The following is a 24985-nucleotide window of genomic DNA, read 5'->3' as shown; positions in this document are numbered from 1 at the left end:
CCTGCTGGGAGGAAGGGTGGGATATAAATATAATAATAATAATAATAATAATAATAATAATAATAATAATAATAATAATAATAATGCAAGCCAGTGTAGCAGCAGCTCAAGCTTTTCATGTTAGAAGAGGGGAGAGGGCTTTCCTTCCCCACCAGAAACCAGAGTGTTGTAGAATGCCCAGTGTAGATGACGCATAGCAAAGTAATTGCCATGAGTGTTAGCATGCCATGGCATGGTGTAGTGTAGCTTCAGTAATGGTCTTTGATGTGGGAAGCTGGGTACAAATCCCACACACCCCTTGAAGGTCACTGGGTGGAATTGGGCAAGTCGTTGTCTTTCAGCGTGATTTGTCCCACTACAGTGTTAAAGAGAACAAAGTTAGATAAAGGATATATATTCTAAGGGGAATGGATACAAAGTTAGATATGGATACAGATTGTGCACCACTTCCTTCCTTATACAGTAATATTAATGAAATATCCCTAAAATGCCATGCAGTGCTCTTGAGAGATTATACCCAGCTCCCTTGCAATGTAATCAAGGGAGGCAATGAGTTCAAAGGAAGTGGCCCAGGAACAACATGCATCATTTCCCATGTCACCAGGTGACTTCCCATGTTATATTCTTCCAATATCAGTGCTGAAATCCTGCATGTTTAGCAGTCTTTATCCTTTGGCTTCCTGACTGAGTTTGGTCTCATTTCTGTGTTCCTGAGAAACAGCTAGGGCTTTCTCACAACAGGTCAATAGGGACTGGCAGTGTGAGGTGTCCCGTGGCTGTCCATAAGCCAGTGGTACTTGTGAGCTTCATAACTGAGCTTCTTAATTGTTTTTTGTTAAACAGACCAAGCTTGAAATCCTCTTTGCAAGCAGTCCTTTTAAAAATACATTTTGCAAAACTGAAGTATCATTCTAGCCATTCACAAACTTATTCTGAGTACAACTTATACATTCTTATATTGCCAGATTAAATATTACCTACTATTAAGTTAATGAAACTGTTGAGAAGCCTCTGCCATTGTCTGATTTAAGGTCTTTTGCCTGTGCTGCAGATCTAGAGATCTTGTTTGGTCCCTGCTCATAGTCTCATGACATTACCATTAATCTGCTTCCTCATTTCCCCATTTGCCTCTACTAGGTCTAGCATCTTCAGGACCCCCCCTCATAAATTCATGTATGGCGTTACATATTACATCCCAGAAGCAGTTGCAGCATCTCATTGCTGAACAAGAGCTTCCTGTGTTTAAAATATCCATCATGTATAATCCAGAAATGCACCAACTACTGGCCTAGAGACCAACTTGGATACTCCCTACCTAGATTTCCAAGTATTTCATTGACTATGCTTTCTCTTTGATTGTAGAATCGGGACAGGAATTACCTCAGGATCAACAGGGAAGCACCATGGAGCGTCGGAGCTCAGGCAAGGTCAAACGTCTGGCCACGCTGCTCACAGGTCTGGTGGAATGCATGTGCTTTGCAGGTGTCATTTTTGGATGGGCATCCCTGGTGTATGTCCTCAAGGATTTGAACTACTTTGAGAATCTGTGTGTGTCAGCAGCTGCCAATCAAACAGGCAATGTTACAGGTATGATCAGGGGAAAAGAGTGGAGGTGGTGGGATTTGCATCTAAACTGAGTTTCAGTAGCCCCGGGGTTTATGTGGTATGCGTATATGTATTGGACTTGCTGGGCCTCATAAATAGGTGTATGGGCAGGACTGCACAATTTGTAATCCCACCAAGCCACATGAGTCTCCTATTCCTGTATTGTGATCTGCAAAATGTTTGACAACTATCTATTGTTGCAGGCAGCAAAACCCAAGGAGCTTTTTCAGGCTCCCAGTGGATTGTCATGCATGGCTGATGGGCTACATTCAACTTGGTGGGTCACAAGTTGTGCAGGCCTGACATAAGGAATTAGTACAGAGCGTAGATGTGATGCTATATATATGAACTATTGAAGGGATGTGGAACTGTGTCCTTCCAGATGTTGTTGGACTTGACAGCCCATCAGCCTCAGACGGCATGGCCAATGGTCAGTGATGATGGGAGCTGGAATTCACAAACACTTGGAGGGCCACAGGTTCCTTGTCCCTGAACTCTTAGATGTGGAGGGTCATATGCTGGTTCAGCTGTTCCATGGAGTGTCTGCAAAGTTTTGTCACAGGGTACTTTTAAGAAAAGCTGGTGCAATTTCTATATTATCCTGGGTGATGCCCTTGTGATTATAGGGCTCAGTTTTTAGGTCTTGCCACTGCAATGAGAACACCTTGTTGAAGGGGTACAAACCTCCCCATAGTGTTCCTCTGCTCCAGGCTTTGTGGCTTGAAACTGCAGAATGGGATTTCCTGACAGTGGAGCTGGTTGAAGAAAGGAATATAGATTAACATATTGAGTGGCAGCGGGAGTCCATTTTCTCTTAGCAGATGTGCTCCTTAGCAAGCACTCCAGCATGTCTTTTAACGCATGGGCCACTTGCTGGTAAATAATCCTGCGTTCCTTTTTGTGAATGAGTAGACTGCAAAAAGTTCAAGGAACGGAACAGAAATATTTAAGGATGTGGAAAGAAAGTTGCTCCCTCCTTGCCCTGGATAGAAGGTTAGAATCAAGTTTTGGTGTGGGCTCAGTCTAAGATGATGCCAAACACCCACCATGACATGCCAGGCTTTTAGTGCCAGAGGTCAACTCCAGAAATCTGGAGTAGTAACAGGGAGAGTTCTTCTAAGCATGTGCAAGTGGCACTTTCAAAAACATTTACTAGCTGCAGCAATCGCCAGCACTGCTGGAATTCAAGATTAAGGGTTTTCAGATAAGAGGCTGTGGATCTTTATCAGGAGGGTTTGATCCTGGCACCTCTAATTTCAAAAAGTAAGTATTGGCTATTAAAAATATGATGCTAGGAGTTTGCTGTGTGTGTGGGACAAGGTGAACATAGAGAAAATATAAAATATATTGAGACTGAGGGCCACACATAAAAAGTATTTGCTTTAGGATTTCTGCACAGGACTTACTGGCATTAGGGACTAGTATCTGAATTCTCTGTCCCTTTGCAGACTGCAGTGCTCAGGATGAACAGTTTTCCCTCATCTTCACCATTGGCTCCTTCATGAACAACTTCATGACCTTCCCAACAGGCTACATCTTTGACCGCTTTGGCACCATGGCAGCCCGTCTGCTTGCCATGTAAGTGCTGGGTGCAGCCCATTCCTGTTTTCCCACCTTGGAGCTCTCTGTCCCTGTGGATCTAAACCAGGATTGTCATACTTCTTGTGCCTGTAAAAGTTGTGTAGCAGAGAGCAATTGGGTAATAGTGAACTCTTCCATCACCACAGCACTGGGATATGAGCAATGGAACCAGCAGAAATCCACCCTGCTATGCGACTCTTAAGTCAAAATCTTTTAAAGATGAAGAGTGGGTAACCCTTCGCTGAAGAAAGCACATTCTTGGTGGCCTGATTCATGAGGTGTGCGGGAGGTTGGTTCCTGGGGTGGCCACTTGCACAGTCCTGGGAGGAAAAATATGCATCACCAAAAGAGGACAAAAGGAGACACAAATCTGCATACATTTTTGCATACTGAAGTATAAATATTCATGAATTTATAAAAGTTTTTTATAATTTAAAATGTGACACCTGCCTGTAGTCTGAGGTGGTTCAGGCCATACTTGCTGCCTGTTTTCCTGCCCCTTTTTTGGATGGGATGGGTGATATCCTAGATACTTGGGCACATGGTGAGCAGAAAGGAACTCGGACGGTCAGCAATTCTCTTCTGTGCACATCTTCTCTCTCCCGGATTCTTTTCCTCTCTTCCACCCCCACTCACCCCCATCCATGTTGTCAGACAGCTAGAATGAGCAAATCTGTTATCTTGAACAACCCAGACTGCCTCTGTAGGGGTATGGAGAAGCTGCTCTTGACTTAACACTAATCATTCCCATAACTCTAATGAACAGCTTTCCACCCCCGTCAAGGGGTGGGGTGGGGCTATACTCAAAGGAGATAGATCAGAAACAGTTGTCAGTTTTTTCATGAGGCCTTTGCGCAGTGCTGTATATAAAACATTAACTCCCTCTTATGTAATAAATAGGATATGTAACCAAATACCTATACATGCATGTTTTTTAGCCTGCGTTAACATGTTCCATTTCTGAAAGACAATTCCTCCCTCTCCTCAGATTTAGACATGTTTGGTAAGACCTGAAGGAGCAAAGGGGAGAGCATGGAGACCGGGTGAGCAGGAGTATTAGAAAGTAATACAGAAGTATTAGAAAGGTAACTAGGAGTTGCCCATGGCCTGGAAGGCCTGTTCATATGACTTCTTGAGGCGGTAGCAGCTGCAGTTTTTCATCTGTCAGTCTGACTTCCACTTGGGCTGTGTACTGAGCTGATGGCATGGGCTGGGCACAGTGTGACTAGGCTTTAGGCACCAGGTCAAAAACTGAACTGATATTTTGTTGGGGGGTGGAAACCCATTATCTCAAAAAATTTAATCAGATTGTGATTGGATATATAGTCAACTCCTTTCCAATCCTCGCACTGGAACCCCAGAGCCTTCCACTGCTAAGGGCTTCAAAACCACTCCTATTTCTCCACATTGGCAATGGGGAATAGAAGAACTGTACTCTTTTTTGCAGGGAAGGAGGAGTTGAGTAAAGTGCAGAACAGGGCAATCAAAATTATTAGGGAGATGGAGTAATCCACACCATACATATAAAGCACATGGCAAACTGTAGTTTACCCCTCACAGAGCTACAATTCCCACCACCCTTCACAAATGACTGTTCCCAGGATTATTTGGGAGAAGAGATGTGCTTTAAATGTATGGTGTGAGTGTGACCTTAGTTTAGGAAAAGGGTAACTAAGTGGAGATATGATGGAGGTTTACAAAATTGTGCATAATGTTGACAAAGTGACTAAAGAGAAGTTTATCCCTGCCCCCTGTAATACTATAACTGAGGGTCAGAGTGAGGTAAAAATAAATGAAAATGGCTGGCAAGTGATTTAGAACAGACAGAATGAAATACTTCACATGACACATGATTAACGTATGAAATTCTCTGCTACTAGATGTGGTGAATGTACCCAGCACCTCTGCCTGAGTGCCTTCTAGCTGTGAATCCAGCCACTCTGTGTTCCTCTGGAGGTGATCATAACAGGCATGGGGGCCCCCAGTTTCTCTTTAATACTTATTCATTATACAATGGCTTGATTGCAGGGCCAGCAGAAAAGGAGGTTATTGAGTCTACTGCACTGAGATGTCAATTTTCAGTAGCTTCCAAATTAGCCCTGTTGTCTGTTATGAAGTTCATATATGATCAGCTATAAAGAAGGGGGGCATTTGCACTGTGTGATGACTGGGTCCAGGGTCTTCAGTGGAGCTGTGCAAGGAGTCTCTGTTCTGTGATTTGGGTGTTCAGTTGATACAATACTCAGCCCAGCTTACGGAGCTGGAAGTCCAAGGGTTCCTATGACCACATACAGGAAGTTGATATTTGCTGTAGCTGCAGTTTGTGAAGTTTCTCAATTGGCTGAGCATATTAATGGAGTGGGGCAAGTCATGCAGCTCATGTGAGTGAATTGATTAACCACGTGCAGGAGAGCAGTGCTGAGGTGGCTGTTCTGGGTTCCTGCCCTCCCACACTGTCAGGCACATGGCCAACTCAAAGGAGTTGGGAAAATGTTTTCCTATCCTATCCAGGGCTTGATCTGCAAGTCTAGTGCAAAAACTGGTGTTTGGATACAGAATTCAGCATTCCAAAAACAGAGAAAGAGCCCTGAGGAATCAAGCAAACGGTCCATCTTGTCTGGCATCTTGTTACCCACAGTGGCCAGCCACATGCCTCCAGGAAGCCCCAAAGCAGGGCATGATGTCCTTTCCCTGCAACTGTTCTTCCCCAGCAATTGGTATTACAAAGTACACTTCCTTTGAACTTGGAGGTGCCATATCCCCTGTGAATTTGTCTACATCTCTCCTTTAAACCCATCTAAGCCAGTCATCTAGCACTGAACTCCATAAATTAATATATGTTGATGGTGAGGTATCTGTTTTAACAGCATCATCAATGTATATGGCACTTACACAATTAAAGAGGACAGGTCCCTGCCCTGAGCAGCTTACAATCTAAAATTTGACATGGGCTGGCGGGTGGAAATGAAGACAGAGGGTATCTGTTTTTGTTAGTCATACTTAGGCTTAGTTACAGCAAGGGATGAGGAGTAAGGGGTTGTGCCAAAGACTTCATGAGTCAGAGAGCAAAGCATTTTCAAAGTATTTTCTAAACCTATTGCTAATCTGTTTTAAATAGTCTTCATTTGTTTTAAAGGGAAAAAAAGTTCTAAAACAAGGCCCACCTTCTGATTAGTTAGCTATCTGTTGGGGAAGCTTTAGCTCTGTATTTCTTGCACTCAGCAGGGATTGGACAAGGGTAGCCAATGTGGTGCTCTCCAGATGTTCAACTACAACCCCCATCATGTTGTAACCCTCCCAGAGAGCTTTGGCTATGGAGCGGTATACAAATGTAATAAATAATAATAATAATAAAATCATCATCATCATCATTTCTGACCCCTAGGGCTGATTGGAGTTGCCCTCTGGGTCGTGTTGTCCCACATCATGTTGGCTACCTTTTGAGATGGCCTACAAGTCCCCACTCCCTTTATTTTTTGGGGAGGTCATTTTCTGTCCAGAATGTAGCATGGGAAGCTAATTTCTACCCTGTCACCCATCTATAAACTTCTGTCATGTTCCGCTTAGTTATCCAGTGTGTAGCTCTAGGGCATAAAGTCACATGAGGCCAGCACCTTTCTGAAGCTGAGCAGGTTATCTAGTCAGTGCTTGGATGGGTAACTGCTTGGGAACCTCGTGTATGCCACCTTGAGTCCTTTGATGGAAGAAAGGTAGGCTATAAATATGAGGAAGTATAAAAAAATATTCTGAATGACAAAAACACCCTAACTTTTTCTGCATAGGAAGTTGCTTAAAGCCCTTGATCATTTTAGGCTGCAATTCTTTACCCATTTATCTGGGGGTAAGCGCCATTGAACTGAATGGGATTTAACTTTGAGGCTCTGAGTAAACGTGTAGGATTTCACTATTATTAGCAAGCCAGTGCGGTGTACTGGTTAGAGTGCTGGACTAGGACCTGGGAGACCAGGGTTCAAATCCCCACTCAGCCATGAAGCTCACTGAGTGATCTTGGGCCAGTCACTGCCTCTCTGCTTAACCTACCTCATAGGGTTGTTGTGGGGATTAAATGAGGAAAAGTTGGGATATAAATGCTAATAATAAAATAAATAATAATAGTGTCGATCTTTCAGGTCTATGACTGCTTGCTCAACTGAGATAACTACAAGTGTACACAGTATTCTGAACATGGCCATACCACCAATTTTAAATGATGATATTGTGCTTGCCATTCTTTTCGTTGATCTTCAAGAGAAACCAAGAAATTAGAATACTAAAATTAGCTAAAATTGTTATTTCTGGGTCTGCTATGCTAGTCAATGTAGAAATAACACAGTTGACAAGACTTCTGGAGGATTAGCATTATTACATGCAAATACTATGTTTCAAAATACATTTTTCTCCAGTTTGTGTTTGGATAGGAGTTACATTGCAGTTGTAACTGTTTATGACACTGATCTATATGAAGTGTATCTGAACTGGCCCATTTGCTTCAAAGTGGCTGAGCCAGTTACCAGAAAACGTTTTAAAGTTGGGGCCAAACTAGATGTGACATTAAAGCAGTAGTGGTTGGTGTGTGTGTGAAGGGGGCAGAGGGCAGACACAGCTTACCTAGATGGGGATGGGGCCAGGGCCGGGGCAGATACACGCCCCTGACCTTGCCCCAACTACATTCAGGCAAGGTGCAGTAACACAGGTGCTGGAGGGTGGCTCCGCCCCATCAACCTGACCACTGATGTGTTAAATGCACCTTTAAAGTGCAGATTTTTAACAATGCACAAGCTAGGAAGGCATATTGATTTTTTGGGATCACAGCAGGTTTGGAAGGTTAGGACCCTGCTGTGGTCCTAAGAATGCTGCTCTGGGCTCCTACTGGGAGAAATGGTGGAATATAAATTAATTAAATAAGAAAATCCCTCCTCTGAAGCTGGCCTGTGCATTGGGAGGACCCCCCTCCCCAGTTTGTGCCACAGCGGGGAAGAAATTGTTAAATTATTCTCTCAACACCTGCTGCAATCCTAATAATTACCAGCAACCTGCCCCACCTCTGCAGCTGATGCTATTTGCATTTTTACAAAAACCCTGAATGTTAAAGGCAAAAGACACACTTAGCTTTCGTATAGCTTGGCTGGAAGTGTGTGAACTAAAATGAAACCGGAGAATAAAAATAAAAATAATAATGACCCTGAACAAGAACAGAGGACCATTTTTTAAATGGTTCTACTCCCTCCTTGTTGTGTGGCTGCCTGAATTTCTTTTTCTGCCCTTCTAACGTCACCTTTGTGTCCTGTTCCTCAGCATGCCTCCCTTCATCCTTTCCCCATCAATCTATTTCTATTTTCATATGATCCCTCAATTTCAAACTTACTGACTCCTCTTTCTTCCTCCAATGCCCATGCCCCCCACAGCTGCCTGGCTATTTGCCAAAAGGATGGGAAACTGATGGATGCTCACTATGTCTGATGGGGGATGAAGGGAGGAAGTAGTTCACCTTGCTGTCCTCATGTCCACAGCCCAGTGCCCATTTGGTAGTTCAGGGCATCTCTTTGTCTTCCAGATCTGCCTACACCTCTGGTACCCTCCTCATTGCCTTTTCTTCAGCAGGTGAGTGCTCCTGGCTGAAGAGCCAGGCTCAGTTAGGTTGATCTTTGGAGTACAATGGTCAGTCTTGGGCAAAGTAGGTCTAGTGTTAGGTTTGGAGACTGTTGGGAATTGTTGTGGGGAGTGGGGGGTGCATGTCAATGTTAGTCCTTTATGGTTTGTTTGAGTTTGCAGATCACTAAGAATATGTATATGTATGCTTGTATGCATGTGGGTGAAGAAGAAAAAAAGTTGCTACTTCTTCAGTAAACTGAACCCTCTCCATTGTGCACCCTGGTCTACAGAAATAAAGTTAGGGTGCCTAATGGAAGGCTCAGTTTAGGAATGTAGGAAGGTGCCTTATACTGAGTCAGACCCTTGGTCTATCTAGTTTAATATTGTCTACACTGACTGGCAGCAGCTCTTTAGGATTTTTAGATGAGAGTCTCTCCCAGCCCTACAAGGAGATGCTAGCGATTGAACCTAGAACCTTGTGCATGCACAGCAGATGCTTTACCAGGAAAATATGGTCTATAAATGATTTTAATACACATTTAATAATAAAAATTCTGCATGTCTGTGTGTGGAGGAGCATAATATGTCTGGATGGGTCTCTATGTTGGGAAGTTATATGTGTTGTGTGCACATGAGTGTACATTAGCAATGCTCTCTGTGATGTAAGAGTGGATGAGAAAGGGGAGCATATGTTCATTAGGGTTGCCAGGCTCAGGGCCTGAGATTGATCCTGTATCTTTAGGAGAAGAGAGAGTCAGCCAAGTGCAGGTGTCCTTGCGACTCTGTAATGGGAAAAACCACAAGGTGGAATTCTCCCTTCCCCCTGCACAACTTTTAAAGATACAGAAGACCTCTTGGTTGCCAGGCCCGGCCTCCAAGAGGTCTTCTGTATCTTTAAAAGTTGTGGAGGGGAGAGAGAGGATTCCACCTTGTGGTTTTTCCCATTACAGAGTTGCAAGAACACCTGCACTTGGCTCACTTTCTCTTCTCCTAAAGATACAGGATCAGTCTCAGGCCATGGACCTGGCAACCCTAATGTTCATGTTTGTAATATAGTCTATATGACAGAACTTCAATGGGAATCCCAATGACTGCACAGAGAGAGAAACTGTGCTAGTATAATCTTCAGCCTGATTTTCTCGCTTGTGTAGGCCTCCCAAAATTATGTTGGATCCCTTAACCATTTTTAAAGATTGGAAATGGGGATCATATGAGGTAGGATCTTAACTACAATATATATTTGTAGGAAGTTGCTGCCCTGCTTCTTTCCACATACCTGGCAACTTGTGTTAATTTATATCAAAAGCTAAAGACCAAAAAGCAAGCAAATTGGATTCATGGTTCCCACTGCTGTTTTCTGAGTCCCCTGAGCTGGCAAATAAATTTACAGTGGCACATTATGCTGCCTTCTGTTAGTGTGTCAAATGAAGAATCATAGGAAAATATGCCTGTATAACATACATGAGGAGTATGAATTCCTTTTGTTGTTCTGGAGCACTAATTGTTAAGTACTGAGCTGTTTCTGTGTGCGTGCGCCAGTGTATGAGTGTAAAGGGGAAAAAGTTATTTAGGATCAATGGTAGAGAGGAATGCAGGGAAGTGCCTCTCTGGAGCTTTTTTTTTTCATCTGCCAGGGTAACTAACAGAACCTCTTTGTTCTGACATATGAACAAGGTGATAACAAGGCTTTCAAACTTGTATTTGTAACAGATGAATAGAAACAACACTTTCCTTTTCTTTGATGGGGTTCCTACTTCATGCTAAATAACACTTCATTGCATTTCTGATTTAAAACCTAAAGGCTGATCAGGAATGTGAACCTAGGTCTCCACAGCCAAGTTCAATATGCTAACCACTACACCATCTTTTGCCATTTTACTATTCAATGACTGTGTCTTGTTTTATGAACATGATAGGCCTGTGATGCTGATATACCTCTTGATTTTTCTCTCCCTTGCAGCCACTGCTATAATGTTATTTCCAGCACTATCGTTTCTCTCTATTGGTGGGATCCTCCTTATCCTCACCAACATGCAGGTTTGATGCTCTTCCCTTGCATTTCCTACTGGGGAGGGAAGCTGGGAGAGGAAATTCTTTACAGGAGAAACTTTGGGGCTGATGGTAGGGAGACTGAGTGCCATTTTCCTGCCTCTTATCTACATCTCTGTGAGACATAAAATATGAACTTGGGGAAGGGTGCTATTTGACCTTTTCTTTCAAATTCTTTAAAAAAAGTTAAGGCTGGTCTGAATGTGGGAAAACACTAGACAGTGGATATAGAAATGGTTTGATGATGGAGAAATGGGTTGCATTCACCTTTTGACCTATTAGTAGCTCATTTTCCCCCACAGCAATTATCTTATGAAGTGCTTAGGGAGGCCAGGTGAAAAAGAGGACAAGGCTCTTGCACCTTTAATAGTTGCGCAGAAGATGGAATTTCGGCAGATGTCGGTTGAAATAACTGTGCAAGAGCCCTATCCTCTTTTTTCCCCCATCTAGCCACCCTAGATGTACACTAGCCTGTTGAAATTCACTAGGCCCTTTGCCTGTGATCTGCTGACCATCTCAGGAAATGAATCAATTTGATTTGAGCTCTAGGGCCTTTTTGGTGGCTGCCCCTAGGCTGTGGAACTCCCTTCCGAGTGAGGTGCGATCAGCTCCCTCCTTGCCGTCTTTCCGGCGACAAGTAAAGACTGTTTTATTTCAACGGGCATTTGGGATAGAGAATGACCAGGATTAAGTGTCATAGGTTTGGTGATTACATTATATGATTTTATTATTTTAAATTGTCTGCTGTTTTTAACCTATATTTTATGGTTTTAATTTTTCTCATAGTTTAATTCTTTTTTAATAATATACTCTGTATGTTATAATGGTGTTGTTTTTAGTTGTAAGCCGCTCTGAGTCCTATTGGAAAAAGGGTGGGGTAGAAATAAAGTTGTTTATTATTATTATTAGGTTGGGAATCTCTTTGGAAAACATCGCTCAACCATAATTACCCTCTACAATGGGGCCTTTGACTCTTCCTCTGCTGTTTTTCTTGTCATCAAGGTTGGTGGCTGTTTCTAAAGAACGAGAAATTACCACAAAAACAAACACCAGAACCCTCTGCCCATAACATGCTGTGGACTTTCCACCTAAGAAATGATGGGTGCTGTAAGGGTGCTTCTTCTTCTAGGATGCTGAGTAATCAGATTAATGGAACCCTCACAGCATCCCTAGCAAAGGGGAGTCTGGACTCAGGCAAGGCATTGCCTCCCACTTGCCCCACCTAACTTACCCATTGTGATTGAGCCAGTGACTGGGCTTTCAATGGCCTAAACTGGCAGCTGGTTTGGACACTGAAAGAAACAGATAGTCCAGCATCGGAGGAAATTATGCTGCCGAGATGGGGGTGGGTGGGAGAAGAGATCATGATTTAGGTGGGTGGAAGGGGAAGGAGTCAAGAAAATGGGCTCATCCTAGGAGGAAGGGCAGGATATACATTTAATAAATAAATAAAATATGGGAAAACAGATGGAGCAAGATTTTGAGATTCCAAATGGTATCTAAGATCCAGTAGATACATCTTCCACCACTCTTTTCAGAAAAATTCTACCACCCTCCGACTTTATGTGATGCACTTTGTTGAATATCTGGGAGCCTGCAGGGATAGAATTAGCAAGCATGCAAGAATATAAGAAGTGCTAGGTAGATTATTCCTCTAATCTTTGGGGGCATCTAATCTGAATTAACTCTCCACATTTAAAACTAAGGACATGTGCAACATATTTGTCTCCTCTCCACCTGAGATTCATTTTCCATTTAAATCACAAAAACAAACTATTTTTAGAAGTCGTATTATGCTTGTACAATAGATAAGCTAATCCATGACTCTTGAAGATCGTGTAACAAACTGCCAGCTGCTTTGCTTCAGGACACTGAAGAATTAACTCGATAGCTTGTAGTGAACCTGGGACATTTTCAGACCATTAATCCCATAAAGTTGCTAAATTGCATATGAAGGGTCATCCCTGTGCCATCAGCTGATTCCCAGTTAGGTCGGAGCTAAGGATACGGGCAAAACAAGATATTACGGAGTCGCCTGTCTCATTCTGCAAAAGTCTGGTTCTTGCCCACCCACTTCTGAGAAAAGCAGTCTCATGCAGTTGTGACTTGATAATCTTGGGAAAGAGGCTGTTCAAGCCTTTTCCTTCTTGCCATTTATCTACTCCAAATATTCTTCAGCTGCTTTTCTCCTGTGGACAAGGTACCCTTTCCTTCATCGGTGGGACAGCTGATGGGTGGAAGGAGGGGGAGAGCAATTTTGAATAGATAAGCAGCAGGAAGAAAAAAAGCTAAGCACCCCTTTCCATTCCTCCTCTTAAGCTCATAATGCCCAAGACTGCTTTTCAGTAAAAACAACAAACAAACTAGGGGGAGGGGGAATGCATCTGTGTTTTAATCTGGTTTGGTCCATGTTCTTTGTTACCAGTTTCCATTTGTGTTCCTGGCAGACCACTCCAGGATTCTGCTTCTGATCAGAGACTCAACACCTCCAGCTCAATGTGTGATCCCAATATACCCCAGAGATAGTCAATGTGGTGCTCTCTAGAGGTTGTTGGTCTACAACTCCAGTCAGCCCCAATTGCCATGGCAAATGGTCAGGGATAATGGGAGTTGTAGTCCAACAATATCTACCCATGATGGATATCCTGATTTATCCATTGCATTTGAACGTATTGGTAGATTTTGCTTTGCTCTACTGAGCATTTCTAATAAAGCTAATACAGCTAATACAGCTAAATGCTTCCTGACTAGATTTCTGGAGATAGGTCCAGTACCTTACATCACAGGTTCCATACACTTGGTAGAAGCTAGTCTCTGTCCTATTAGCATTACTATTTTCTTTGTATCAAGTTTTATTAAGACTGTTCAGGTATGTATTGAGCTAAAGGATCAGCATGATCTGTTCAGAGAGCATGTGAGCAATTTATTATTATTAATTAATTAATTAATTAATTAATTAATTAATTAATTAATTAATTAATTAAATTTCTATACCGCCCCATAGCCGAAGCTCTCTGGGCAGTTTACAACATAAAAATCAATATATAATATACAATTCATAATTAAAAGGAAAAACAATGCATCACATTTTAAATAAACATAAGTAAACAATAAATCTCAACAGTATACATAACATAATAACAGAATAAATAAAACAAACCAAACATAGCAATTATAACAGTATCTGCAACATATTCTCCAATGTCCCATTGTGCTTCTCTCCACCTAGTCCCATCTTCCATAACCAATAGCACTATAAACATTTAAACATATCTAATAATAATAATAATAATAATACAGTGGAAGACCTGACATCATCCCACAAGAGATCTATTCCAGCTGTGGTTCAGCACTGTATGATCAATGTGCAATCATGTGCCTGTTCAAATCCATGTTTATGTGCAAAACTCTGCTCACGGAAAGGATTGTGAGGCATGATTTGCTGATGGTGTTTTATGGTGCTTAGCACAGGGACTGGAAGCACTCTGCTATCTGTCATTAGCTGAAGCATGTCCAGCCTAAGACTTCTGAAGACGTAAATGGAGAAAGAGGCACCTGGCAGTGCAGAGCAGGGGTGGGGAGTAGTTTTCTTCAGCTTGAGGGCCGCACTGCCTCATGAGCAACTTTCTGGGATACGGGGGTTGGGGTTTCACAAGCTAGTGGTGCAAAAGTAGGTGGAGCAACCTTTGTATAGTAGGGTATATTCCAGCTGCACAAAAGTCACAAAAAGTTCCCACACATCTCTCCATCCAGGCAAGCAAGAGACATGATCATAGTTCAGTGATGCATTCCAGCCAGGCAAAAGCGCTCATGAAGCAGGGCTAGTGAGATGTGGTCCCTGGAAGGAAGGGATGCGGCCTGGGAAAGGGATATTACCTGGGAGAGAGTCCCAAGAGCTGGACAGAGAGGACTGAAGGGCCTCATTTGGCCCCTGGGCCTGAGTTTCCACACTTGTGGTTAGAAGTAAGTTCCCCTGGGATGGTGACGGCAGTGGTAGGCACTACCAGAACTACTGAACCTCTTGGGCCCTATTTGGTGTAATGTTAAATGCATGTTTGTGTTTCACTTGCATGTTTTTAAAAATGGTAGCTGTGGGGGGGGAATAATAATTATGGGGACCACAGCATGTGGCAAAGGAGAGCTTAAGCCTTTCATCCCTGCTGTGGTCCTGGGGAAAATGCTTCTACTGAAGAGGCTGTTTACACTGGGAAGAAATCCCCCATTGGCACCAACAGGAAATTTTGTCCCTATGCAAACAGAAACTTGGAAGGGTTTTCCTCAGGACTGCAGATGGGGAGGAAAGGGCTAAATTTCCCTCTGTCACTTACAGTGATCCTGATAATTAATAATTCCCCCAGCTGATGCTATTTACATTAAAAAAACCCTACACATTACATGCAGACATGTTTAATATTTCATCTAATTTAGTCCAATTTTGATGAGATGAGGAAGTCCAGAAACAGTAGCTGGGTCTATGCAAAACAATAAACTGAAAATAATCGGATGAGTCTGTTACGTAAATGAGAAATTGAGCCTGAGAGCTGGTGAGTGACTAGGACTAATCCAAGGTATTTTGGTGTCTGAGGTGGAAACTCCAAAGGCAAACTTCATCACGAGGTAAAGATGGACCACAGTCCACCAGAATTTTTTTCCTGTTCAAGCCCCATTGAAATGAACAGGAATTGCAGAGTATACATGGTAGCGTTCCTTCCATTGGGTTGTACCCTGTGGGTTAGATCCATCTCTCTCCCAGTCTGACAGACAGACAAGCCATTATGTGAGTATGAGCGACTGGCCCAAAGCCAAGGCAATCATTGCAGCACACTGGAAACAAAGTAACATTTAACCTGCATAACTCAGATTTGTTTTGTTTTCCTACAGCTACTGTATGAACAAGGCCTCTCACTGAGAACCATGTTCCTCTTTATATCTGCCTGCAGTGCCTGGCACTTGATCCGTACTTTCTTCCTGATGCCCCGCAGTCATATTCCATATCCACTTCCCCCAGGATACACATATGGGTAAGCAAACAGTGCCTCTGTCTGGTGCACAGCTGCCTCCCTTGTGTGCCTTCTCTTAAAAAATAAAATAAAATCCTCAGCCCCTTTGCCTATTGCCCTCCACTTATTTCTTCCTTTTTTACCTGGAACCTTGGTGATGGGCAGTAGAAAGAAGTGTTGCATCAGTTGTTGTTTTTACAAGACAGTTCTGCTTTCTGAATGCTGCTTCAGGCAGGCACTATGAATGTAATCTCTGGGGCTGACATAAAGTTGCCAACTCTTCAGTAGCCACAATAACTGTGCCTTTAACAGAAACTTGAAGTGCAGTATTAGCAGGTGATCATATCCATGATGTGAATAGCTTCACCTGCAGTTTTTCTTACATCAGGGTGCTATTAAAGATAAAAAACACCTGAGCAACTTCTTCTGGTCAGTTGACAATGCTAGGACAGACACCCTCCACAGCTGTTACTGTGGTGACTTCCCAATAGCACCATCCCAAGCTCCTTTGGAAAACTGTGGTCTGGAGGGCTCAGGTGCCATTTTGTAGCATCTAAGCTTTAATTAAACAACAGGCCACATGGCCTTCACTGAAATGATTCAGGAAATTTAGTCCCTCCCCTCGGCTGAGCCAATCGTTTCAGGATGCCTGCAGTTCAGGGAGGTATCACTAACAGCCCAGTCCTCTGCATGTTTACCTGGCCATTTACGTAGAAATAAGGACCATCCTCCATAATGTGCAAATGCATTTTAACTATAGTCCTTTTTAAAGAGGAAAAGCTACTTCCTGAGGGGGTGGTCCTGAGCAGAGAAGCAGCTGATGGGAAGGAGATGCTCAACCCTTTTCCCATCTGCCACTTTCCTGCTCCAAATGACCCCCTCAATCAAATTCCCTTTTCAGCAAGGTTTCAAATCCTTGTTTGTGGGAACATCCTCTTCTTGCCTGCCATTTCTCTGGTCCTGAAAGAAGCGGCTTTGCCTCTGCAAGAAGGTCCATTGAGCTACAGCTAAACATGTTTGCATGCAGTGTGTAGTTTGGCCCTAAGTCTCACAGAGTTCAATTGGTCTCGCTCCCAAATAAGTGAGTAGAGGACTGCAGCATGAACTGGTTTGCAATTAACTGGTTTGCAATTCATCTTCCCATTTCTCACAATTTTCAAACAAAAATTAAAGGAGGAAGAAGAGGAAGATTATATACAGAGAGAATGGTTATTGACTCTCACGTTATGAATGTGATTTGCTGTAAGAGAGATGGTCTAATTTGAGGTTGAGTTCTCAGATTCCTGTTGCTTCCCATTTTGTCTTATAGCTCAGATTAACCATTTAGTTTATGTATTTAATGACAATTTTTATTTACTTGTCATTGTGATTTTGTACCTTCCTGTCATGGTGCATCAGCTGGAAGAATTAAAGAATCTTACTTGGACCTCCCTGTCTTTTTCCTTGCACATATGTAGAATCTTTTGTTTTCACTCTTTGCGTGGGAAATGTGGGGAAATAAGTTTCCAAAATTGGGGGGGGGGCAGGATACCAGTCATGCTAATTGTGTCTGCAGAGTAAGCTTCCAGAGGAAGTCCCGTTCATATCGCACCTACGACGAACAGTGTTACCCCAAAGTCCTGGATGAGGGTGAAGCACAGGACTTGGATAATCCGCTTGCTGACTCAGCATTCAAAGAAGAAAATGCCACCATCAAAGTGATTGGGGGCAAAGGTAGGGACTTGAGGCCAAGAGTGCCCACAAAAATATTTCTACGGGAGTGGGCAAGGTCTATGAATTGTTACTACAGGTCATTGGCAACCCAATCCACCCACCATTACATTTAGAATTATGGGGAGGGGGAAGCACCCCCTCCTCACAGACACCCTCGACTGGGGCCAGTTCTAAGATCCATATTCAAAGATTGTGGTGGACCTTCATATTAGATAGACAAGACATGTTGGGAAAGTATTCTCTTCTTCTGGGATCTGCTGCACAGTGGGCCTGGGAAATCTGCTGAGGCCGCCTCATTGTGTATTGGGGGCAGCCTTCTCCAGGGATGAGCAATTTATGGAGGCTTGAGGGTCACCTTTATTTAATGCTAGCTTCTCTTCTTGCTTGGTATGTGTTCTGAAAAGAGGGTGTTTGTATGGGTGTGTGCCTCGTCATGTAGTTGGACTCATAATGTCTGTTGTCTTACCCGCAAATGCGTGAAAGTCAGTGCTGTCTTCTGCAGGGCCTACTTTCTGTCCCATCCTTGTAGCCTGAACAGACACCACTGCAGGGGGAGGGGAGCGCAGAGATTCACTTCCAGGGACTTGAAGACTCAAGCCATTCCCAGTCCCTATAACCCCTCTTTTTCCTTCCCCCCCCAAACCTAGCTACTAATAACTTGCAGGCTGCCATCCATCTTCCCCATTCCAGCTAGAGAACAAGGTGCCATGTTTTCTGGACTATTTCTTTTTGGGCAGGAAGAGCCAACTCAGTTGTTTACTCTTAATGGCTCCCCCCACCCCACCCCACCCCACCCCACCCCAGGACGCGTGAGCTATTACTGGAGGATTTCAGCAATACTTTAATAACCTTAAACACAGCATTGCTACTGACAAAATTAAATCCTATACTAGAACCTGCTTCAAATACCCATTTTCTCTCCTGGGTTGAAGTTCGCACGAGCTATTCTTGAGGCCTCTGTATGTTGAACCTATCGCTTAGAAGCACTCATAAAACCAGATCAATCCATGCCTATTTGATTTATGCCTAGAAAAGGCTCTCATGCTTGTATGAGTGTCAGCAGTGAAACAGCAGCAAAATATTAATGTGAACACCTCCTGGTCCTTATGACATAAAGATCAATTTTGGTTTGACATGCTCCCCACACTCCTCTCTGTTTATTTATTTAGGAGATACTGAAACTGCACCAAACATCAAGGAGCCGGCTGTTCTTTCTTTCTGGAGCTGTGTGTTCTCCAAATTGTTTTTCTGGCATCTGGTGTGGCTGTCAGTGATGCAGCTGCGCCACTATCTCTTCATTGGCACCCTCAACCCCATGCTGACACAGTTGGCTGCTGGAGACTCTGCCCTTGGTACTGAGTGTGGTGGGAGTGGGTGGGAGGGAAACCATTGGGTGGTGATAGATAGGTTATCTTGTTTGTGGAATGCCCTCCCTAATGGGGTGCATCTGTCTCATTATTAACATTCGATGTGTCAAAGATTTCCCCCCAGTGGTCCCTTGACCTCAGCACCCCAAGGGGGTTCTTTGCTTTGGAGAACAGCCCCAGTTCCCTGGGATCACTGCTTCCCGGGCAAACTCTTGCCTTCCTAGGATTAGTTACACCCAAATACCAATCCTGGAAGGGGTATACTGCCACCACCCCTTTTTTAGCTTCTACTCTGAATAAGGGGAATCCAGAGCACTAGCGGAGATTGTTAGTTACACCCTCTGCTCTAGGGCATTAACCCACACTAATCAATGGTAGTCAGTAGCAACCAGTGATCAAGGACTGAATTTAGAGTCATAAGCCCCAAGCAATACACATCATTAATAAAAGGGTAGTTTATTTAAAATAAAAGAAAGGTACATACAAAAAGAGCAGCATGTATTTCCTTTAAAGCTGATTGTTCTCAACTGGGCTAAACAAGAGATACCTTTGCACAATACTGTGAGAGATTCAAACAGACAACACAACAAACCTAGCCTAACCTATCTGTTCACTTCAGTAAATGCCTGGTTCCCATCAGTATCGTCAGGCAGGTCAAAGTAGTTGGAATAAGGGAATGGGAACAAGTAACTGAAGGATCACCCTTCATTTTTATGGGGTTTAGCTGGCAACAGGGAGGGGGGCAATTAGCTATCATAGGCACCCCTTCTGTGATCACCTCCTTTGAAGATAAGGGGGGCTAGACAGTCCACCAAGTGGTCCTTATCTGCAATACCCACTCTTCCTGACTTTGATCTCAGGAAGCAGATAAGAGATAACAGATAAGGTTCAGTTGCATCTTCTTGACATTAGCAAATTGCCTGTCTGGCACTAAAGCCTTGGACTTTTCCAGTAGAGTATCCCAGGGATCAACAAAGCTCCCAGAATTCCCTCTGGTTGAACCATTTTAGCTTGACCAACTTTAGCTCAAACTTAGCTATTCTTGACACAGGAGAATTGTAAAATGTTCCTGTTCACCCAGACATTTGATAGCTGAAAGATGCTGTGAAGAGATGTGACTGCTCTTAAATGTTTTTAGATGATCTTAATGTTTTTCAATGTTTGTAGTTTGTTTTTAATTGCATTGTTTTGATGCCTTGCTGTTTTGCTGTCCTGGGCTCCTCTGGGAGGAAGGACAAGATAGAAATTTAAATACATACATTTCTTTTAGGGAATAGAGCAGGACAGCCAGAAGTAGATAGAGATTAATGAATTTAGGATATGTAAGAAGTTAACAAAAATATGCATGTGGAGATGGGTAAGAGTTACCAGGTGATATCCAACTAAGTCGTAGTAGACTCAGTGAAATCAGCAGACCTAAGTCAGTTGATCGCAATGGGTCTACTCTAAATATGACTTACACTGGCTCTCACACATTGAGAGGAATTGATTGTGGCAGTAGATTAGAGGAGTATACAGGAACAAGAACACACTTTGAGAGATGTTTGCTTACTAGGATTACTCAATAAATCAAATTCTTGTTCCCCTGAGGAAGGTTTCCACTGAAACTTATTGGACATTTCACTATTTTATTATAGTTCCATCAGTAGAGTTTTAGCCAAGTAAGTTATATTCAGAGTAGATTTACTGAAATTAATGGACCTACATTAGTTGCATTCATTCATTTTAATGAGTCTACTCAGAGTATTTATTTATTTTATAATTAGATTTATATCCCACCTTCCTCCAAGGAGCTCAAGGTGGCATACAAGGTTCTCCTCCATTCTCCATTTTATCCTTGCAAAAACCCTGTGAGGTAGGTTATGCTGAGAGGCAGTGACTGGCGCAAGGTACCCAGAAAGCTTCATGGCTGAGTGGGAATTTGAACCCTGGTCTTCCAGGTCCTAGTCTGACACTCTAACCACTACACCACACCAACAATTTAACAATGGATGCAGCCCATATATTTTTAGTACAATTTTGAGGCTAGCCTCTGTGTTTGCTTTCTTGTGCTTGGTACTGCTCATCAGGATTTGAGGTTGGGGCTCAGCTAAGCATGGCCTGAGTCCCTGCATCAAAGGTTGGCTCAGGAATAAGCTCCTGCAATAAAATCCAAGTGGTGTTGGAATGGCTTAGATGATGAGCGATAACAAAACTTGTTGCCTGCTAGCCAGACTGGCCTGGTCTAGTAGCTGAGGGTTAAGCCCCTTCCCTTGGTGATAGGCTTGATGAAAGCCCCATCTATTGACCAAGAAGAGGTACTTCCTGAAAGTGGAGACTGCTTGGAACCACTGGAGAACTAAGGACTACTGACTTTGAATTCCTCCTAGCCTCTTGTCAACATCTAATATGGGTTATGTGTAGTTGGTTTTTTGTGATGGTACTCACTGGCACAGAATACCTTCACTACTTTTTTTTTTTTTTGCTGCCCATAGCAGCCATTTTGTGCTGGGACCCACAATAATTTTTAGCAAAATATGAGTGCTGGCACCTCATTTTGTTTTTTTAAAAAGCACTGGTTATATCTGTGAAAATATTGGAACATTTTTGTGCTACTGGAAAAGGTCTCTTGGAAAGGGTTTTGTCATCCTCTTGCCTTAACTCTTTCTGTCAACAGTGAGTAGCTACACCAATGCTTTTGCCTTCACCCAGCTCTGTGGAGTCCTCTGTGCCCCCTGGAATGGGCTTATCCTTGACCGTCACAAACGTGGACGTAAAAAGGAGGAAAAATTTCAAGGTACATCCTTTTGTGCACTATGGATGTTTGCTTTCCTCACAACAGCCCATCAAAAACTGTTGGTGTTCTGAGCTTCCCTTGGCCCTGCTCTGAGTTCTCTCCAGCTGTATTCTCTGTCTCCATCTCAGGGGTACCAGATTCTCTTGCGGACCTGCGTTCCTGTGTGCTGTCACTGGCCATCACCGTGCTGCAGTGTGTGGTCTTCTCAATTTGCGCCTCCATTCCAGTGCTGCCTGTGCAGTATGCCACCTTTATCCTGCAGGTTCTGAGCCGCTCCTTCCTCTATGGGGGCAATGCTGCTTTCTTGGCTATTGCGTAAGTACCTGGCCTCTCAGTGGAAAGAGGGAAGAATGGTTTGGAAGAGAAGGATTAGAGGCAGATGAATGAGAAAGGGAAGGATGAAAGCAGAAGGGAGGTTCAGTACCCAGTGATGCTCAGTGGATGATACTTGGAGCCATGGCGAGGGACTGATAGTAGTGCTGCGTAACAGTCAGTCACTGAAAAATGTTCGCTGAACCCCCCCCCAACTCCTTCAGTTTTGAATTTGTTAGTAGAAACAGCCAGAACTTGTTCAAGATGCTTCTCAAATGCAAGAGGGCTAAATATATCAATTTATACTAATAATAAATGGCCATGGTTCTCAGAATTCTGCTTTAGGAGCAACTTCCACAATTCCTAGCACAATTTCAGTCTTCGGGTTTTGTAGAACCCTGCAGAGATACCTTTCTAGAGCTGGTCTCTGTCAGACATGGGAGACTGGACTACATGAGCCATTAATCTGGGATGTTAATGCTTCTGTTTTGCAGCTATAATATGCTGGCAGCACTATGGAGAAGTGACTGATGTACTTGAATTAATATACTGTAGAAAGCAGATGTGAGGACAAAGTTTAGTATGAGTCCTTAATATGCTCATTCTCATTCCATATTGGTCATTAAGGGCGTGACTTAGAAGTATATTCTCTGACTAAGTTAATTGAAACATGAACGTTTCCTTCACTGGATTTATGGATTTATTTTACAACAAAAAGGCTTTCACTGCAGTGTGGGTGCCATGAAATATTGGTGCAGGTGCTGCAGTCAAATGTTCTGCCATGACCCTACTTGGGGTGAAGTTCTGCTGTCCTTCCTCCTGATGAGGAGAAAGGAATACAGAAGGCAAAAGATCAGGATGGAAGGTGGAGAAGAAACAGAACAGTGACAAGTCACAGTGAGGAAGAGAGACCACTTAGAAATTGTGTCACTTTTTCCATATGCTTCTGGTTTTTTTCTGTGTCTTGGCAGCTTCCCCTTGGAACACTTTGGGAAGCTGTATGGTCTGGTGATGGGACTCTCAGCCGTGGTGTCTCTCCTTCAATACCCCTGCTTCTCACTCATCAAGGGCCCACTTCAGGGGGATCCCTTTTATGTGAGTGTTCACTGTCCTAAGGAATCTGTTTCACTTTGTGGCAGACAATACCCCAAACAGAGATCTATTATGAGTAGGGATTGGTGAGAATTTCAATTCAGTTTGCATTGAAAGCTGAATCTGTCAAATTTGCACTTTCTAAAACAATATGAGAACTGAAACACAACCATTCTTAGAAATCCATGCTTATTCGATGTTTGCGATGCAGTTCACCTACAGTTCAATGTTTACAAAATGCTTATGTTAGGGGAAAGCGTGCATTAAAAAGAATATATAGTGAAAATAACGTGCAAAAATACGTTATATGACAAGAAATGGCTTGCAAAAATATGTATGTTAGTCAAAACTCCCTACAAAAATATGTTTATAAGGAGAAATTTGCACTAAAATGCTGAAGAATTTTCATAAGGATTAAAAAAAATTGCAAATGACTGCAGAAATGTGGAGTACTGAGTTTAAGTTTGGAAAAATGAGAAACAGAGAACCAAAACTTACAGATCTTTCTATCCCTCTTTCCTTCTGCCTCTGAAGAAGACTTTGAGGTTTGAGCATATATAGAATCCCAGTTAGCTCCTAGGCTAGATGCCAGCCTTGAGCTCCTTACTTATCCTGTTCAAGCGCTGAAGTGTTCAGTAGCAATAGTGGGTGCCCTCTGGGAGGGAATGTTTTTAAAAGCTGCAGCCCGTGTATTTATTCTACATCCCTTCTTTCAGGTGAATATTGGTTTCATAGTCTTCACACTGCTGGCTTTCGTTAACCCTTTGATGGTGTGGTGGGAGTGCAAGCGACGATCGAAGGAACAGCACAGCACCCTCTCTCCAGCCTAGACTGTAGGGAAGTCAGGCCTGGAGTTGTCCATCTGAGTCCTTCATTGTGTAGACTTTGGGAACCCTCCTAACAAAAGGGAACCTTCAGAAGATATGAAAAGGGAACTGGAGAACAAGCCTCCTCTCTCAGAGCCTTGCTCCCAGCAAAATCAGGTCATAGTCCAACACAATCAGGTGTGCTTAAGCCCATTGAAACAACTGGACTTAGATGTGTCTGTTTTTCAAAACCACAATTTATTGTTTCCTCTCTGTATAGTATTTTTCCCTAGGAATCCAGTCCATAATGTAGCCTTCTAATGTGGGAATTTAGGTCATATTTTGCTTACATTTATTTTGTCCTATTACAGAGCTCTATTTTTGTGAATCATATAAACATGCCAGTATTATAATGTTTATTATGTCAGAAAATGCAACTTTGAAATGAAAGTCTTAACATTTTACCTGCCCATTAAGTTTTTGAACTGGTTGGAAAAAAAATCTACCCTTGGATTTTTAAATATATATATTTAATTTTGGTTTTCAAGAATCAAAATCCATACCACAGCTTGAAGATTTTTTTTTTAAATCATGGAATGAAAAAAATATGCCGTTGGATACTTTAATAAATGTGTGTTTTTAAAAATCCATTGTGGAAATATGTACTAAATATTTTGGGGAGAGTGGAATTAAGGAGATCCAATATTAAATTAAAAATTAAATTAAAATGGGATCCCAGCTGTATTGGAAATACACAGTTGATGAATACTGTTGAATAGCAGAAGAACTAGAAGCTTGATGTTCAGAGCTTGGCTCTTCCTGTCACAGATAACTCTGCTGTCAAAAGACACAGCAAGGAGGATGGTGTAGTGAGTTTCTCTCCTCCTGTGGCTACTGGCAACTGGTTTTTCAGAAGCAGACTGCATCTGACTGCAGAGCACACCCATCATGGCTAGCAGCCATGGATAGCCTTTACGTCACTTTGCCTCATGATAGGGCTGGCCCTGGGAAGCTGACGTTCTAGCCAAAGCTTATCTATTTGAAAACCTATAAATGTTGTCTGATTTCTTAGCAGGCCCCTCACCATAAGTC

General features: G+C 42.8%; 1 protein-coding gene across 8 annotated transcripts in view; it reads left to right on the top strand.

Moving 5' to 3' along the window:
- SLC43A3 (solute carrier family 43 member 3) overlaps positions 1 to 24357 on the top strand; it is a 46127-nt gene extending 21770 nt beyond the window's left edge. For 6 of the 8 annotated variants that reach the window (XM_061609624.1, XM_061609627.1, XM_061609626.1 and 3 more), the window contains exons 2-13: positions 1363 to 1587; positions 3054 to 3183; positions 8741 to 8787; positions 10739 to 10815; positions 11737 to 11829; positions 15709 to 15848; positions 17383 to 17540; positions 18710 to 18892; positions 21564 to 21683; positions 21812 to 21998; positions 22967 to 23090; positions 23804 to 24357. In XM_061609624.1, the coding sequence (XP_061465608.1) occupies positions 1404 to 1587; positions 3054 to 3183; positions 8741 to 8787; positions 10739 to 10815; positions 11737 to 11829; positions 15709 to 15848; positions 17383 to 17540; positions 18710 to 18892; positions 21564 to 21683; positions 21812 to 21998; positions 22967 to 23090; positions 23804 to 23917 (1557 nt within the window). In that variant the 5' untranslated portion in view covers positions 1363 to 1403 and the 3' untranslated portion in view covers positions 23918 to 24357. The remainder of the gene's footprint in view (positions 1 to 1362; positions 1588 to 3053; positions 3184 to 8740; positions 8788 to 10738; positions 10816 to 11736; positions 11830 to 15708; positions 15849 to 17382; positions 17541 to 18709; positions 18893 to 21563; positions 21684 to 21811; positions 21999 to 22966; positions 23091 to 23803) is intronic. The other 2 variants (XM_061609629.1, XM_061609630.1) reach the window with 2 other exon arrangements.
- The last annotated feature ends 628 nt before the right edge of the window (positions 24358 to 24985 follow it).

Source organism: Rhineura floridana, chromosome 2 (genome assembly GCF_030035675.1).
Source record: "Rhineura floridana isolate rRhiFlo1 chromosome 2, rRhiFlo1.hap2, whole genome shotgun sequence".
In the NCBI taxonomy this organism is placed as follows: Eukaryota; Metazoa; Chordata; class Lepidosauria; order Squamata; family Rhineuridae; genus Rhineura; species Rhineura floridana.
Note: the sequence above shows the minus strand (reverse complement) of the source record. Positions and strands in the feature narration are given on the sequence as shown.